Source organism: Vicia villosa, linkage group LG2, assembly GCF_029867415.1.
Source record: "Vicia villosa cultivar HV-30 ecotype Madison, WI linkage group LG2, Vvil1.0, whole genome shotgun sequence".
Taxonomy (NCBI): domain Eukaryota; kingdom Viridiplantae; phylum Streptophyta; class Magnoliopsida; order Fabales; family Fabaceae; genus Vicia; species Vicia villosa.
In genome coordinates, this window is record NC_081181.1 from 212391851 (window position 1) to 212406526 (window position 14676).

The 14676-nt window shown below is 31.6% G+C and overlaps 2 protein-coding genes across 2 annotated transcripts; both read left to right on the forward strand.

Annotated features, from left to right (window-relative positions):
* Positions 1 to 7177: 7177 nt before the first annotated feature.
* LOC131648164 (uncharacterized) lies at positions 7178 to 10724 on the forward strand. Its single transcript, XM_058917949.1, has 7 exons — positions 7178 to 7636; positions 7843 to 8084; positions 8174 to 8270; positions 9382 to 9565; positions 9917 to 9998; positions 10143 to 10212; positions 10298 to 10724. Exons 1-7 carry the CDS (start codon positions 7241 to 7243, stop codon positions 10367 to 10369), a joined length of 1143 nt encoding a protein of 380 aa, XP_058773932.1. The 5' UTR covers positions 7178 to 7240; the 3' UTR covers positions 10370 to 10724.
* A 2218-nt stretch (positions 10725 to 12942) lies between these two features.
* Positions 12943 to 13749, forward strand: LOC131648165 (signaling peptide TAXIMIN 1-like). The gene is made up of 2 exons (XM_058917950.1): positions 12943 to 13261; positions 13422 to 13749. Exons 1-2 carry the CDS (start codon positions 13152 to 13154, stop codon positions 13543 to 13545), a joined length of 234 nt encoding a protein of 77 aa, XP_058773933.1. The 5' UTR covers positions 12943 to 13151; the 3' UTR covers positions 13546 to 13749.
* The last annotated feature ends 927 nt before the right edge of the window (positions 13750 to 14676 follow it).

Sequence of the window (14676 nt, forward strand, 5' to 3'; positions counted from 1 at the left end):
CAATGACTATGATGCCCATACATGACATACAATTACAGTGCATTGTATTATGCTTGTCTCACTTAGATTTAGAATTTTATGTTGCTTTCGTGCACATTTGTATTATTTAAACCTTAGATTTCAGGTATTGTATATCTCACCTGTTTTTTAATCTGCATTGAAGTTTTTAAAATATCCCAGTGTCACAACTCACAACAAAAGAGAATGTGTAAATGTCGCATTTTGTTTTACAAATTCTTTTTGGGCAACAATAAAAACATTCTTTTTCTTTATGTACTAGTCAATCAAAAGACTTTATAGCTGGAAGAATCATTCTCTGCCTTTTTCGTAGCTATTAGTATAATGTAAATTCTTTAAATACTTATTCTTACAAAATCAATTTTATATGATTTATGAGGTTATGCTTTTTTTAAAGAGATGAACAAAAGCATCTTGAAAAAGCATTCTATGTAATTATAGTAAATTATAGAGATGTGACATTTTCATTTTTCTAGGTGATGCTGTAATGGCATCTACAATTACAGTAATAATGAAAAAAGAAAAATGACTGAAAATTTTGTTAGTTACTCCTATAGTTGTTATAAGCATAAGAGACAATTCGATCAACAGAAATTTATGTTTTTTAGTCAAAATTAAAATCAAATATATCAATTTAAACTAAATCTAATATCTCTTTCATGTGATTGGGAGTCTGGGACCATAGGAAGTAGTTTATAATTCAGTTTGACATAACTGGTAGTTGAGTTAATTTTTAGTGGTTGAATTAATGTTGGAATCAGGGGTATTTGTGGTTCAATAACTGCATTGAATTGAACCAAATGAATGATTTAGTTCAGTTTTTAAAAACCACTTTAATAAAAAAATCAATTAAATATTAAAATGGTTTCAATTCAGTTATAAACAACTTTGTATTTATAAATTGGTTTCCAATCAAATTTCTAATTATAAACTAGTTTTAAACCAATTTATAGTTAGAAACCAGAGATGTTCCCTTGTGAAATCTAGTGGAATAATGAAACTAGAAATGTTCTTCAACTATTATATAAATTATATGTAATGCTGTTAATATTTTCTTTTTCTTTTATTTATCACGTGAAAATTACTGTTTTGCAAGCAAACGTGCAGGGTATATACAATACTTTGTATGGATAAATCTTTTTGGATAAACTTTTTTCATTAAGTTGACACAAGATTTTCCATATTAATTCAACTAACTAATTGATTATAACTTTACAATTCTAAATGTTATATAAATTAATTATACATATTTTGTTTTTTTATCAAATTTATTGTATTTATTAACGTTGGTGTACAAGGAATTGAAATAAATTTTTTTATTTTCCAGAAAAAGTAATTAAAAAAACATCTCTTTTTATTTTCAGAAAAAAAGGCTAATTATATTTTTTTTCAAACAAAAAAACTGGGACAAAATTTACACTTTTTTTTTGTTTTCTATTTTAGAGAAAACAATATTCTTAAACTTTATTTTAAAAAAATTAATAAAAATATTTTTATTAACTTTTTTAATGTTTTTAAAAATAATGAAACTGACTTTTAACTTAAATTTGGTTAATTGAATTGTTTATAATATGTGGTTTAGTTCATTAACCATTTAAATGATTTAAGTTTTTTGTAATTAAGTGCAATTCAGTTTGGACATATGGTACCCCTAGTTAGAATCGATGTGAGGTTTAGTGAGAGTTTAAACACTTAACACAATGAAATAACACATGCTTTAATTAGTGTTAAATGAATATTTTCTGTTTCAAGTGGCATCAAGATTCTAGTTTGTGGTAAAGTAGTCTAGTTTGTGGTAAAGTAATTTTTTGCTGTAATTCAAAATAACACAATTATGTTTGGACATTTCGATAAACACATAGTGCGCAACATTTTTTTTTTAAAAATTGAAAGCTTCATCGTCATAAAAAAGGCAAGGAGATCCATCTCAGCATAAAATGTTAAGGAGAACACAGTGAGCATGTTCTCAGTACTTGGAAAAGGACCCTGAAGTGCTTGCAAAAGGGCCATTTTGATGTCAGGTTGATAAGACGGGTTGTACCATAGTTTGGCAAAGGCCAGAAACCGAGACCACAACTTAGAAGAGTCGATAACAAAACAATGAAGCAACTCTCTCCAGAACTTACTAACAAAGAGCTTATCATGGTCATTAACAATGGACTTTGGCATGTTGTGCAAAACGATACATTTCAAAAATGAAAAAATCTGCCACGAAGAGTCTAAAGAATTGAGTGGGAAGTGCAACAAAATGAGCATATTTTGTTAATCGATCCATCACAATCCATATGTATGTCTTGCCTATGGACAATGGCAAGTGTGTAATGAAATCCATGTCTGATAGTGTGTTTGGTTTAGCGGCGGCTTTTTCCAAAATCACCGTACATTTTCACGTTTGCCATGAAGCTACCTTTAGTAGCTTTTAAAATTCACGTTGGAAAGGCTCATGGACGTACATTTGGTGGCTAAAAAGCCAAACCAAACAGCCATAAATCTTCCCAAAATTTATGGGGAATCGATAAAGTACTTGTGTTGTTGACACACAATACAAGCAAGGACAAAGGTACACACATCCTTCATCAATAGAAAACTCTGATGCATCATAAGTCCAAAAAAACCATGCAAAGCTGTGACAGAAGTGGGCTTGGGCCATTCATGGATCACTATGAGTTTCTCACAATCTACTACAGTACCCACCTGAGATATGATATGGACAAAATAAGCAATAGTAGTGGAGCCAAGTTCACACTTAGATAATTTTGCAAACAGTTGGTGATTGGCCAAGAAATTGGGAACTTGTTCAATATGAGCTAGCCGAGAGTTCCAAGAGGAAATGTAAATCAAAATATCATTGAAAAAACCAGAACAAACTTGTGAAGGAAATGACAAAAGAAAAAACTCATTCATGTATATAGCTTAAAAGGCCGATGGTACATTGAAAAGACCAAATGACATCACCATAAAAATGGCCATATACGTATTAGCTGGAAGGTAGTTTTAAAGTTATCGTTGGAAACAACCCTGATTTGGTGATAACCAGAGCGAAGGCCCAACTTTGAAAAGAGGATGGCACCATGAAACTCTTAAGAAGTTCATCAATTGTGGGAATTTGAAATCGATCCTTGAATGTGATGGTGTTTAATTCCCTATAATCAACACATAAGCACCATGTACCATCACACTTATGAACCAAAAGGGCTAGAGAGGAGAAGAGACTCGTTGGGGGGATAAATTTAGTCAAGATTTCATTTTGGTATTAAGGATACCAAAACGGTTGATGTTCCCGGGATTGGTATTGGGAAGGAGATATATGTTATGTTCACCCGTTCCTTTACACACAACACATTAAATGTCCAAACTATTTTTGCTAAGTGGTATCCACACAACTTAAAAATACGTCACATTCTTTTTTCCAATGTCCTCACATTTCAATTTCTGAATATGTTCTTTATATTGATCCTTCTTTCACATCTCACGGTAGTAAATGTTAATCTTCTATCAAGACTATAATTAGATTTTCCAATCATTATCCAAATACCTAATTTAGCAGTTTTTACACAAATCCATTTTGTAAACTCTTGTTTAGTGAAAAATTCCTTTTCAATATCAACGTATACAAAATGGAGTTGGGGAACATCCGACACACCATTATCTGATGCAATATATGAGTTTACATCATCAAGATCTACAACCATAAATAACAAATATAATTCAATAAAATTTTCTAAACGTCCGAAAGTTAACATCCAAATGAAGTTTAAAAGGTTGTGGATGTATCATCCAAACTATGATTCAATGAAAAGATATACAAATATACATTACTTGTAATTTATGATGATTATGATGTCGAAATACAATTAAATTGTATTATCAAACACAATAATTAAATAAGGAAAAACTTTTTGAGAGAGTTTAAGAAAATATGACATAAGGTCTTGAGAGAGAAGGTTTAAGAAATTGATCATATAAGAAGTGTTACGATTTGAAAGTTAATATCTGACCTAGGTAATTTGTTACCCGAAAGATATCATCTAAACACGTATTTTTCACCTCCCTTTTCCATTTCAGGTTTTCCCTAGGGAAATTCCTTATGAGCTAGAGGTGTTTCAGTGGGAAATCCATAAATACCATCACCAAAAACACCTATAATCTTGTCAATGCATTTATGCATAAAATATGCATTTTCTCAATGTATTTTATTTTCCGTGCAGGTGGAAAGGGCGACGATTTTCTGATGCGAGAACCCTTACTAGAAATTTTTTTATTGTGAAATAGGAGAATCTGGATAAAGTGAGTCTACATGCTCAAATAATGATGGTGGATGTTTGGTATAATTGTCAATAGGAGTTGGTTTGACCTTCTTTTGAGCACCCTTAATTTTTAATGGCTCTGCAAGTGGTTTCAAATAAGCGGTGTTCCGTAGTGTAACTAAAATGGATCGAAAAGTGAGAACAAAAAACTTGCTACAATGGTTTTGAGCTTCCAATGCGGTGGAGGAGGGGACTATTGTGCAAGGTTAGCAATACAATGCTTAAGTCAGTATGGGAGTAAAAATTAGCGTTTGAATGAGAGAGGATTTAAGTACATGTGAGTGGCACACTTTCTTCTTTAAACAGAAGAAATGATTTACATATGAGCACATATGTAACAACGTGGAATGCGGCCAACCGTCAGATTGATCTGGGTGGTTGACATGACATTCACGTGAAATATTTTCTGATAAGTAGAAAGAAAGGGTCTATATGTTCTGCATTCATTGCTTCATCACTTCACTATTGGACATATGTCTTATGGGTCTTGTAGACGACCCGAAACAAGTGGTTTCTTGATAACCTATCTTACACATTCGCTTTTTGATGTGCAACTTCATGTTATAATCAACTTTTTAAATATTTCTTGAATCACCTTCTATTATGCCATAATAGAAATATATGAGTTACCATCCTCATTCACATCATCATCATCATCATCATCATCAAATCGAAGACTTTTTCAATCCGTGTTGACCTCATCCACACAAATAGGTCTAATATTGTAGTTTCAACCAGTGGCGGAGCCAGCGCCCGGCGAGGTAGGGCAGCTGCCCAGGCTCCGCCGCCACACTTCAAGGTAGTTCTCACGTTTCCGTCGAATCCGGTAAGTCAAATATTAACTCGTTTTTGTATTTCTCTCCTTCTCTTCTGTTTTATTCTTGGTTGTTGAATCATAGTTATGTTATCCTTGATGATTGATGCTCAGTTCTTGCTACCAAATGATTTCAAAGTGAAAAGTTTTTCTTTTTGCACACAAGGTGTTTGATAAAAAGCTTGAACCAAATTCTTTCACTTTTTCTGTTTCAGTTTATGCTGAATTGTTGATTAACTTTTTGATGGTTGTGAGGATGTTGAAATTATGAAGGTTAAATGAAGATGTTGGATTGCCCTGTTATATATCAAATTGTACCAGGTGTTGGCTTTGTGTGTTATGTTCTGATTAGATAACAGAGCAAGATGCATTTTTAACAATGTCATTTCGTAAGGAATCCATCATATTTAAAACTGGTATTGTTACAATATGGTGCAACTCTCTTCCATATTCTTTCTTGCATTACTCAAACAGAATGTAGTAAATGCTTCCTTGTTCATTATGTGTCCAAACACTCTTCACTGCTTCATATATTTAGCTAACTATAAAGAAAGTGAGCGCAGAACATAGGTTACCAATGGAGTTTCTGATGTTTATTTTTACAGTGGAATCTGTGGCTGCACAATAATTTTCCATTATCAGTCTGAGTTTATTAAAACTTACTCTATGTCGGGCCTGGTTTTGGTGTGATAATAACATGGAAGAATTCTTGGGTGGTTCTAATAATACGATATCTCATGTATGTTTACGCTTGCTTAGTTCCAGAGTATCTTGCCCGAATATTTTTATTCTTCTATTCTATTAGGTACTAGAAAATGCCAATGATGAGTTTGATTCAAGTACTTGTTAAATAAATCAAAAGGCAACACAGACAAGCCTAAAAAAAGGTTTTTGGTTGTTCCATGTGGAAAGAAAGAAAAAGGAATATCCAAACATAGCTCCTTCCATATTCTATGTTTCTTATTGCACAACACATATTATTTCTTCTACTTTTTTTTCAATCGAAATAATATGTTTCAATGTGATTTTCTGTCGAAGGTGTGGCAGGCGATTTACTGAGGGGATATTCTTTGGGTAGACAAAATTTCAACCCTTGCCCGGGCTTCATAATTTTTCTGGCTCCGCCACTGGTTTCAACATATTTAAATTTTTTAGATATTTTGAGTACACACTTCTGAATTGCATGACAAAAATAAACATATGACTCATCTGTATAAGAATTGACTATAGCATTCCACATATGCATTATTAGTTCCAATATTTGTGTAGGTTTGGCCATTTACACGTTTTCACCCTTGATTTGTTCGTTTCCTAAGATTACTTAATTTTAAATCTCACATTTTTTTCTTATATGATACTGACACATTAAAACATATGATGTGAGAACTACTTTTACAACAAAAATTATCAATGAAGTATTGTGATCAATGACAATCATTTGTGACATATTTTTTGAGTCTTTCAACATTTTACGACATATTTTTAGAGTCCAATTAACATTATCATCTTTTCCACATTCCAAAAAAGCAAACACAATTGAATATATTATATCTATAGAAGTAACATGAATAATCTCAAGTTAAAGTAACCTCGCTGGTTTTATTTATAGAATCAATTATCAATTATATGGGAAGTGTGTTAGATAAATTTGCCATTCTCACACTTTCTATACCTAAAAATATAATGATGTTTATCCACGAGTGTTAAACACATTTAATACAAAATTAGAATTTCGATTATAAAAATTGGAATTTAGGAGTGAAATGTAGTTGATTTGAAAATATAACAGAATGTTTCATAGGTACATCTACGGAACATTCTATTTTCAAAACTTTGCGTAGATGTAACTACGGAAAATTTCATTTAATTTGAAGTTTTTCTTTAACGTTTTTGTAGATGCACCTACGAAAAAAACCATTTTTTTTAAAATAAAAATACTTCCGGAAATACATCTACAGAAATATGGAGCATAATTGGAATTTCGCAAATAGCCCTACATATATCTTTTTGTTGTCTTAAATGAAAATCCAACAAAATCCTAAAAAAATATACAGAACACAAGAAAAGCATCAAGGAGTGTGAGCCTCTAGTGTATAATGCTATGCAGCATCTCAAGTTCACAACATTGTTGCTATCACCATCACCCTTGAATCTCTCCCATCGTTCTCTCAAGCACATCAAATGCTTCTCCTCTTTATCTTCTTCAACCGTTTCCCCATGGTCTGGTCTCCATTCATGGAGGCACAGTCCTCTCAACGAGAATCGCAACTGGGGTCCACTCGGTCCTCACCCCGCACCGGAACCCGACCTCAACGATTCCCCTTTCGGCGAAGCTTCTTCATTGGCTGAGTTTGGTTCCATTGTTCTTTCTACCACCGACCCCCTCACCAAGTCCCATCTCTCCCACCTCGCTTACTCCCTCTGGCGCCGCCACAATCTTCCTATTGGCCTCTCCGACCCTCCATCTCGACCTGCCCGGCCTGAAAAGCCTCTACTGGTTCGTTCTTTCTTTCGCATACCAGGTGTTTGTTTTAATTCCTGAATTGCTTATTTCATGACCCATTTTCAAAATAGATAAACGTAGTGATTTTTGTGAATTGGATTCAGACATTGTTATTTTGAATTTAGATAGGACTTGCTTGTGTTGCAAGATACTGGTAAACTTGGTAAGATGTATTATGTAGTTGGTTTCTTTGATTTCAGGTTTCCCCTAGGGAAGTTCCTGCTCCTAAAAATTCGGGTTTGCCTTTGAATGCTTATTTGCTTCATAATCTAGCACATGTGGAGCTCAATGCAATTGATTTGGCTTGGGATACTGTTGTTCGATTTTCTCCCTATAGTGATCTTCTCGGGGAGGGGTTCTTTGCGGATTTTGCTCATGTTGCTGATGATGAGAGTCGCCACTTCTCTTGGTGTTCGCAGAGGCTTGCTGAATTGGGTTTCAAGTAAGGGTAGTTTAGTTGTTACTTTGATGTATGGTCAAAACTAGTTGATTGTGTTGCTTTTTTGATTTTTGCTTCTCTTTTCTAACTAGATATGGAGATATGCCAGCTCACAATTTGCTATGGAGGGAATGTGAGAAATCATCAGACAATGTTGCTGCACGTTTGGCAGTGATCCCACTAGTCCAGGTAACTCTCTCCTGGGCATGCCTTCAATCTTCCATTTAGGTCTTAAGTAGAGGTTTTCCACCACATTGTGGTGGTCGGCATCATTTGAAGTAAAAATTGCTTAATAAATATGATGATACAACTATTTTCATGGGATAGCCATTCATTTTTGTTTGAGCATATCAGTTATAAAATATGTAGGGAGTGGAAATGCTCGTACTGATTTGATAATGAGCAGTACTCTATGCTTTATATGCTGCTGATACATTTCGACATCATTGTCGATTGTGATTGAAATTGACGTCTACAACTGCAAAAATTGTCTGGGAAGTGTGTATTTTGGTGAAGGTTTGTAGAAGACTCTTATATACAACCTGATTATATAGCGCTCATTGATCAACTTCCTGTTTGAAAGTATGATTATTAGCATGAGTCCATAACCATTTTTACATCATTATTTTGTTGTTGTTGACTTTGCGTCTTACTTTTCAGTTTTAACAAAGTATTACCTTTTATGAAATTGGAAATGTTTGTAGTAAAATACTAGAATGACTAACAATGCTTTCCCTCGGTATTGGTTCCTTGCCACAGAGACAGTTTTGATATAGAATGTAGGTTAATTATGTTTGTTTGGTGGTTGATAAGAGTTGTTATTTTGGGTATTCTTAGAATGTCTTTAAATTCCCCTCCACTGGTAGAGAGGAAATATAGCTTTGAATATTGATGTAGTGACTAGAGAATTGTCTAGTGTGAAAGGAGTGTTCCTTCAGGGGTAGCCTTGAGTTCAAGGTTATCAATCATCTTCATGGTATACCTTTTATATCTTCTTTTTCAATCCTATTATCTCAATCAGTTGATTGTAATAGAAAGATCAAAGTCATATAGATTCTACAAAGTTTTACGTTGGATGTAGTAACAGAAAGATATTCAAAGAATTCTTCTTTTTCTCAATTTTGTTGATCAAACTTAATTCTAGTTAGAATTATTCTCTTGTTTATTCAATTTTCATAGTTTTGGGATCCTTTCCATATATCAAAAGAAAGATTCTTAACAGTCAGAGACAGATAGATAAGCTTTGAAATATGTAATGCTGACCTGATATTCTAAATGTACATATTTATTGTGCTTATAGGAGGCTAGAGGACTTGATGCCGGGCCACGTTTGGTGCAAAAATTAGTTGGCTTTGGAGATAATAGGACATCTAAAATTGTGGCTAGAATTGCTGAAGAGGAAGTTGCACATGTAGCAGTGGGGCTTTACTGGTTTCTTTCTGTCTGTCAAAAAATGGGCCGCACCCCAGACTCCACTTTTAAAGGTTGGGAACCTTATTTAAAACCGAATAAACTGTCAATTTAGTCTCTAAAACATCATTACTCTTTTTCATGTTTAATCCCTAAAGCATATACATATCATAATTAGTCTTCAAATTTTTTAAATTGGTCATGTTAATCTCTTATCTTAGGTATTAATAGTATGGGCTAAATTAACTAATTGTATTTACTTTAAACTAATTATATTTATATACTTTAGAGACAAAATTAGAGCGAGAGTAATATTTCAGGGACTGAATTGATGGGTTATTCATTTAAGAACAACTTATCTGCTCCCATACCATCAGACTGAAGGTTATCATGCTCAACCTGAGATTTTTTCTATACCCATGCAGACTTGCTCAAGGAATACAATGTGGAACTAAAAGGTCCCTTCAATTATGCGGCTCGAGAGGAAGCTGGCATTCCCCGTGATTGGTAAGAAACTATGTGTAGTTGGAGTTGGTTTTCTTGTCCGTACCTAAGTGTCAGGCTCTTGCAATATGACTTAATTGAAATTTTCCATCCTACTGATATCATATTAATTTTTCAATTTTTTACTGTCTAATTTCTCCTGTCTAGGTATGACACGCCATCAACAAGCAATCAAGAAAAGAAAGACAAAGATGACAATAAAAAACACCTCTCTGAAGTAAGTGTGACAATCTTCTTGGTGCCTGAAACTCTGTATAAAACATTATGGTTGAATATTGATGAATATGGATGTGGTATTACAGGTTTATGAGAGGGTAGCTTCCATCATTGCTATGGAAAGAGAGAATTTAAGTTTGACAAGGCCACCTGAATGATCGTGGCCAAAAATAATGAGCAAATTTTGTCTTCAACTGGAAAGTTGTTAGCTGATATAGGAACCTGTCTTCCCAACAGCCAACAAGTCAAAGAGTTTGGTGATGCAATTCTTTCATTTGCAAAATAGTCAACTTTGACTGCAAGTGCTGATGCAAATTCCAAATTCCATTTGTCCAGGCATCCACTATTTGCTGAGAAGCTTGACCCAAAGGGAATGGCAAAATTATTGTTTGTAAATTACACCAGTTATTGCCTGTTAGTATAGACACTTTATGCAATGTATATACAAAAAATTTATAGCAACAAATCCAATGAGATTGAAGTCAATGATCATGGCTTAGCTTATTTTTTTTAGATATGCCTTGAATGACTCAAGTAACCACATGCCTTCAAACAGTGGCGAAGCCAGAAAAATTATAAAGCCAGGGCAAATTAAAATAGACTTTTCATTTTGTCAACAAAAATATAGTTTAAAATAAAAGAGATGAAACATAACCTTATAATAGCGTGTTATATAAAATCATGAGACACATGATCTTTTCGAGACTTTTTTTTAATAAATGTTCGAATAATATCAATATCATTGAGTGACTTGAATATGTCCCGCTCGGTGTAACACATAATCAAGTCATTAAACCACACATCGTTGATCTTATCGTGCAAATTAGACTTAATAATATACATTGCTGAAAAAGATGTTTCAACTGATGTTGTCGACACCGGCAATATCAAAGCTAACTCAGTAAGTTTATAAACCAATGGAAACACCAAATGTTTCTCAGTTTGAACCATCTTCATAACCAACGGATGTTGACCGTGAAACATTTCTTTTACTTGAAGAACATCAATTTCAAGTTGATCCTTTATTGTTCCACGGTCATCATCAGAAATGTCAGCATCATATATATATATATATATATATATATATATATATATATATATATATATATATATATATATATATATATATATATATATATTAAATTATTTATTTAAATTATAATACTTATTAATAATAATCAAAAATAATTTACTAAAATTCATTCGTGTATCGCACGAACAAACATCTAATTATTTTTTAAATTAGTTGAACATGGTTTTAAATACGTGTCCTATGCACAAATTTTAGTAATGTAGATTTTTTAAATTAAAATAAAATTGATAGTGAGAGTTTTGCAATTCTTATCTTATTTAATTATTTTTAATCTTTTTATAATATAAAATTTTCCAAATTAGTGCCCTATTTTATACTAATTAATTGATAATATAATAAATTAATTATTGTAAATTACCATAATTGCAAAAAAAATACTTAATTAAATTATTTATATTCAAATAGTTATACGATGAATTATAGTTAAATTTCAAAATTTCTCATAATCACTTATGTATAAAAAATAAAATCAGATCAAAGTGTATATTTAAAATTTATAGTTATTTTTTGAAAAATTAATAATGGGAGGTGATTTTGATTTTTGAATAGGTGTTGTATAGTATTCATAAAGTCTTACGTACTACTACTAGTGATTTTTAAATTAATAAAATAAGATAACATTAGTAGAAGAACTATATTATAAAATTAATAAACTGTCATATGTTGATATATGTTGAAATGCAGTAGTTGTGCTATATAATTCCTTAGAACCACAGCCTAGGCAATGGCCCAGCCTAGCCGGAGCCTAGCTTCGGCTATGCCTTCAAATATTTGTTGCAAATATTTATAGACAAAAGCTCTTTAGTATCTCGAATTATAAGTTGATTTGTAAAATATTTTATTTAAAACTATAAGTTATTTTAGAATACCAATGAAATATTAATACTTATTTTTTAAAGTTAAAAGGTAGTGCACTGACAGTGTAAAATAGTTTTACACTGTCATCTAATAGAAAATCATAAATGTGACATGTCATTAAATTTTTTTAAATAAAAAATAATTTAATTGAATACATGGGTGGTGATTGGTTGACAGTGTAAAAATAAGTGCATCACCCCTTTTCTCTATTTTTTAATCATATTATTTACAATTTATTATTATCATTTCAATTTGTTAGAATTATTTTACAATTTTTTTTCATAATGGGGAAATAATTGAACATGCTAGGCTGTCAATATAATATATGGTGAGGCATATTATGAATTTGAATAAAATATTACTGAAGAATATAATCTTATAAAGCATCAAAGAAAAGTATTTTAATTATGGACCTTAGGAAACTTTATTGAATTATTAAATTCATCAAAATGATATAGTTTTAAATAAATTATAAATGTTTTCTTACCACGTAATATAAACATAAATATATTAATTTATATTAATTTATTGTATAATATAGTATACTGATAGTAATATATTAATACCCTCAAAATACGTGGTATAGTAATTGTATCACCAATTGTCCCTATTTGGTAAAGAAAGAAAAATAAGACTTTTCATAGAAAAAGAAAAGTTTATAATATTCAAGACTTTGTTATTTATTGACTTTAATGAATTATTTTAATCTGAACAAAAAAATAAATTCCCTTTCCTGGAAAAATTAATTGTGCTAGCTGTGTTTATCTGTTGTCACAGTGCATAGTTTTGCTTTGTCTTGAAGCCTTAAATAAATTAAGTCATCACAAAACGTATCAAACTTTACTTTCCCAAAAAAACAACATAAGAGTCAGAACAAGAATCATCAAGTTCCTACCCCTTCCTGTTCTTGTTCTTGTTCTTGTTCCTCTTTTCTCTGTCTTTTCATCACCTTTCTCAGAAAACCAAAAATCTAAAAATTCATAGAAAGTATGTGTAATTCAAATGGTGAGTGCAGACCCTTAGGTTTTCTCTTGGGTCTACCCTTTGCTTTTCTCTGTCTTATCATCTCAATCATCGGTATCATTGTATGGATCGTTGGGTAAGTAACCATCATACTCATCATCATCAATCTTTCTCTATCATCAATTTTCTGTAAAATTACCATATGATTTCAATTTCTGTGAAATGGGTTTGATTCTAATTGAATGAAAATATCAAAAAGACTAAAACTTTTTGGCTTATTTTGTTATTGTTTACAGGTTGACATTGACATGTATATGTCCCTGCTGTTTGTGCTTGACTGTAATTGTGGAACTTGCTTTGGAATTGGTAAAGGCTCCACTTCATGTTATGGAATGGTTCACCTCTAAGATCCCATGTTGAAATTCCTTTTACTTTACCAGTTGTATGTATCATAGTATAGATTTCTTTAGAATTGTGTTTCTTTGATTCTTGTTGCAATTAATTCATTTTCATCTTTTGTTTTTAGTATTTTTCAAGTTCTTGATTTAGCCACTTTTGGATTGATTTGTTTGAGTTTATCTATGAGAATAAAAAGTATTAGTGAGATTATTTAGAGAATTTTTACATACAAATTTCAAGTTCTTGATTGTTGTTTTGACTGATATGATTTTGAGTTCAGATATTTTGTTATTAGTATTTTCATTATTAGCCCTGAAATCAACTATATTGTGCCAAGGGTTTTAAAAAAAAATCGCAACTATAATTAATGTCGTGACACCTGTAACAACCGAAATCGTGAAAGCTGAAGCGCCCGATTGCAGACAGTTTTTTAAAACTCTGATTGTGCCTGTGACGCCTCAATTGAACTCTGCCTTGGAGAATGAGAAAATGAGAAAGTCATATTCAACTTTTTATTTTTTAAGATAATTATCATAATCAACTTTAAGAAATTATTTGAATAGATTTTAAATATAATTTCAATCTTTAAGAATTCTACAATAACATTATTTAAAAGGGTATTGTACTACAAATTATCGAGCAATTTAATGTCACAATCCACTTTTTTATTTCACGTGATATATTCAAAGAAATCTTATATTTAAAAATGAAGGTAATATAATTTGATGTCTTCTTGAAATTCTTCCCCTCCCCCCAATTTTTTAGAAGTTCCTTAATAATTAAAAAATATCATTAGAATTTTAAACTCTAAAGTATGTTTTTGATGTGCTGCAGTGAACCTAGAAAACTAATACACTGAACATAATTTTTTTAAATTAAATTTAACAACATATTACATCAATAACAACAATAATACATTAATATAAATTAAAAACATCAATTAAACATAAAAATATCATAAAAAAGAAAAACTAGTTATTTCTTCGGGTCCAACCATGCACGTTGTGATTTCATCACATGTCTTGGGAAATATCAAGCTTGAATAGACTGTACAAATGTAAATGACTAAGGTAGCGTCTAGTTTGTTTGGTCTCTTAGAATGATTTAGATGATTAAGGTAGCGTCTAGTTTGTTTGGTCTCTTAGAATGATT

Excerpts from the sequence above, each read along its gene's own strand:
- LOC131648164 (XM_058917949.1), top strand. The coding sequence starts at position 7,241 with ATGCAGCATCTCAAGTTCACAACATTGTTGCTATCACCATCACCCTTG. Across the intron at positions 8,271-9,381 it reads CAGTGATCCCACTAGTCCAG|GAGGCTAGAGGACTTGATGC; the intron begins GTAACTCTCTCC and ends TTGTGCTTATAG. Across the intron at positions 9,999-10,142 it reads GCTGGCATTCCCCGTGATTG|GTATGACACGCCATCAACAA; the intron begins GTAAGAAACTAT and ends TCTCCTGTCTAG.
- LOC131648165 (XM_058917950.1), top strand. The coding sequence starts at position 13,152 with ATGTGTAATTCAAATGGTGAGTGCAGACCCTTAGGTTTTCTCTTGGGT. Across the intron at positions 13,262-13,421 it reads ATCATTGTATGGATCGTTGG|GTTGACATTGACATGTATAT; the intron begins GTAAGTAACCAT and ends TATTGTTTACAG.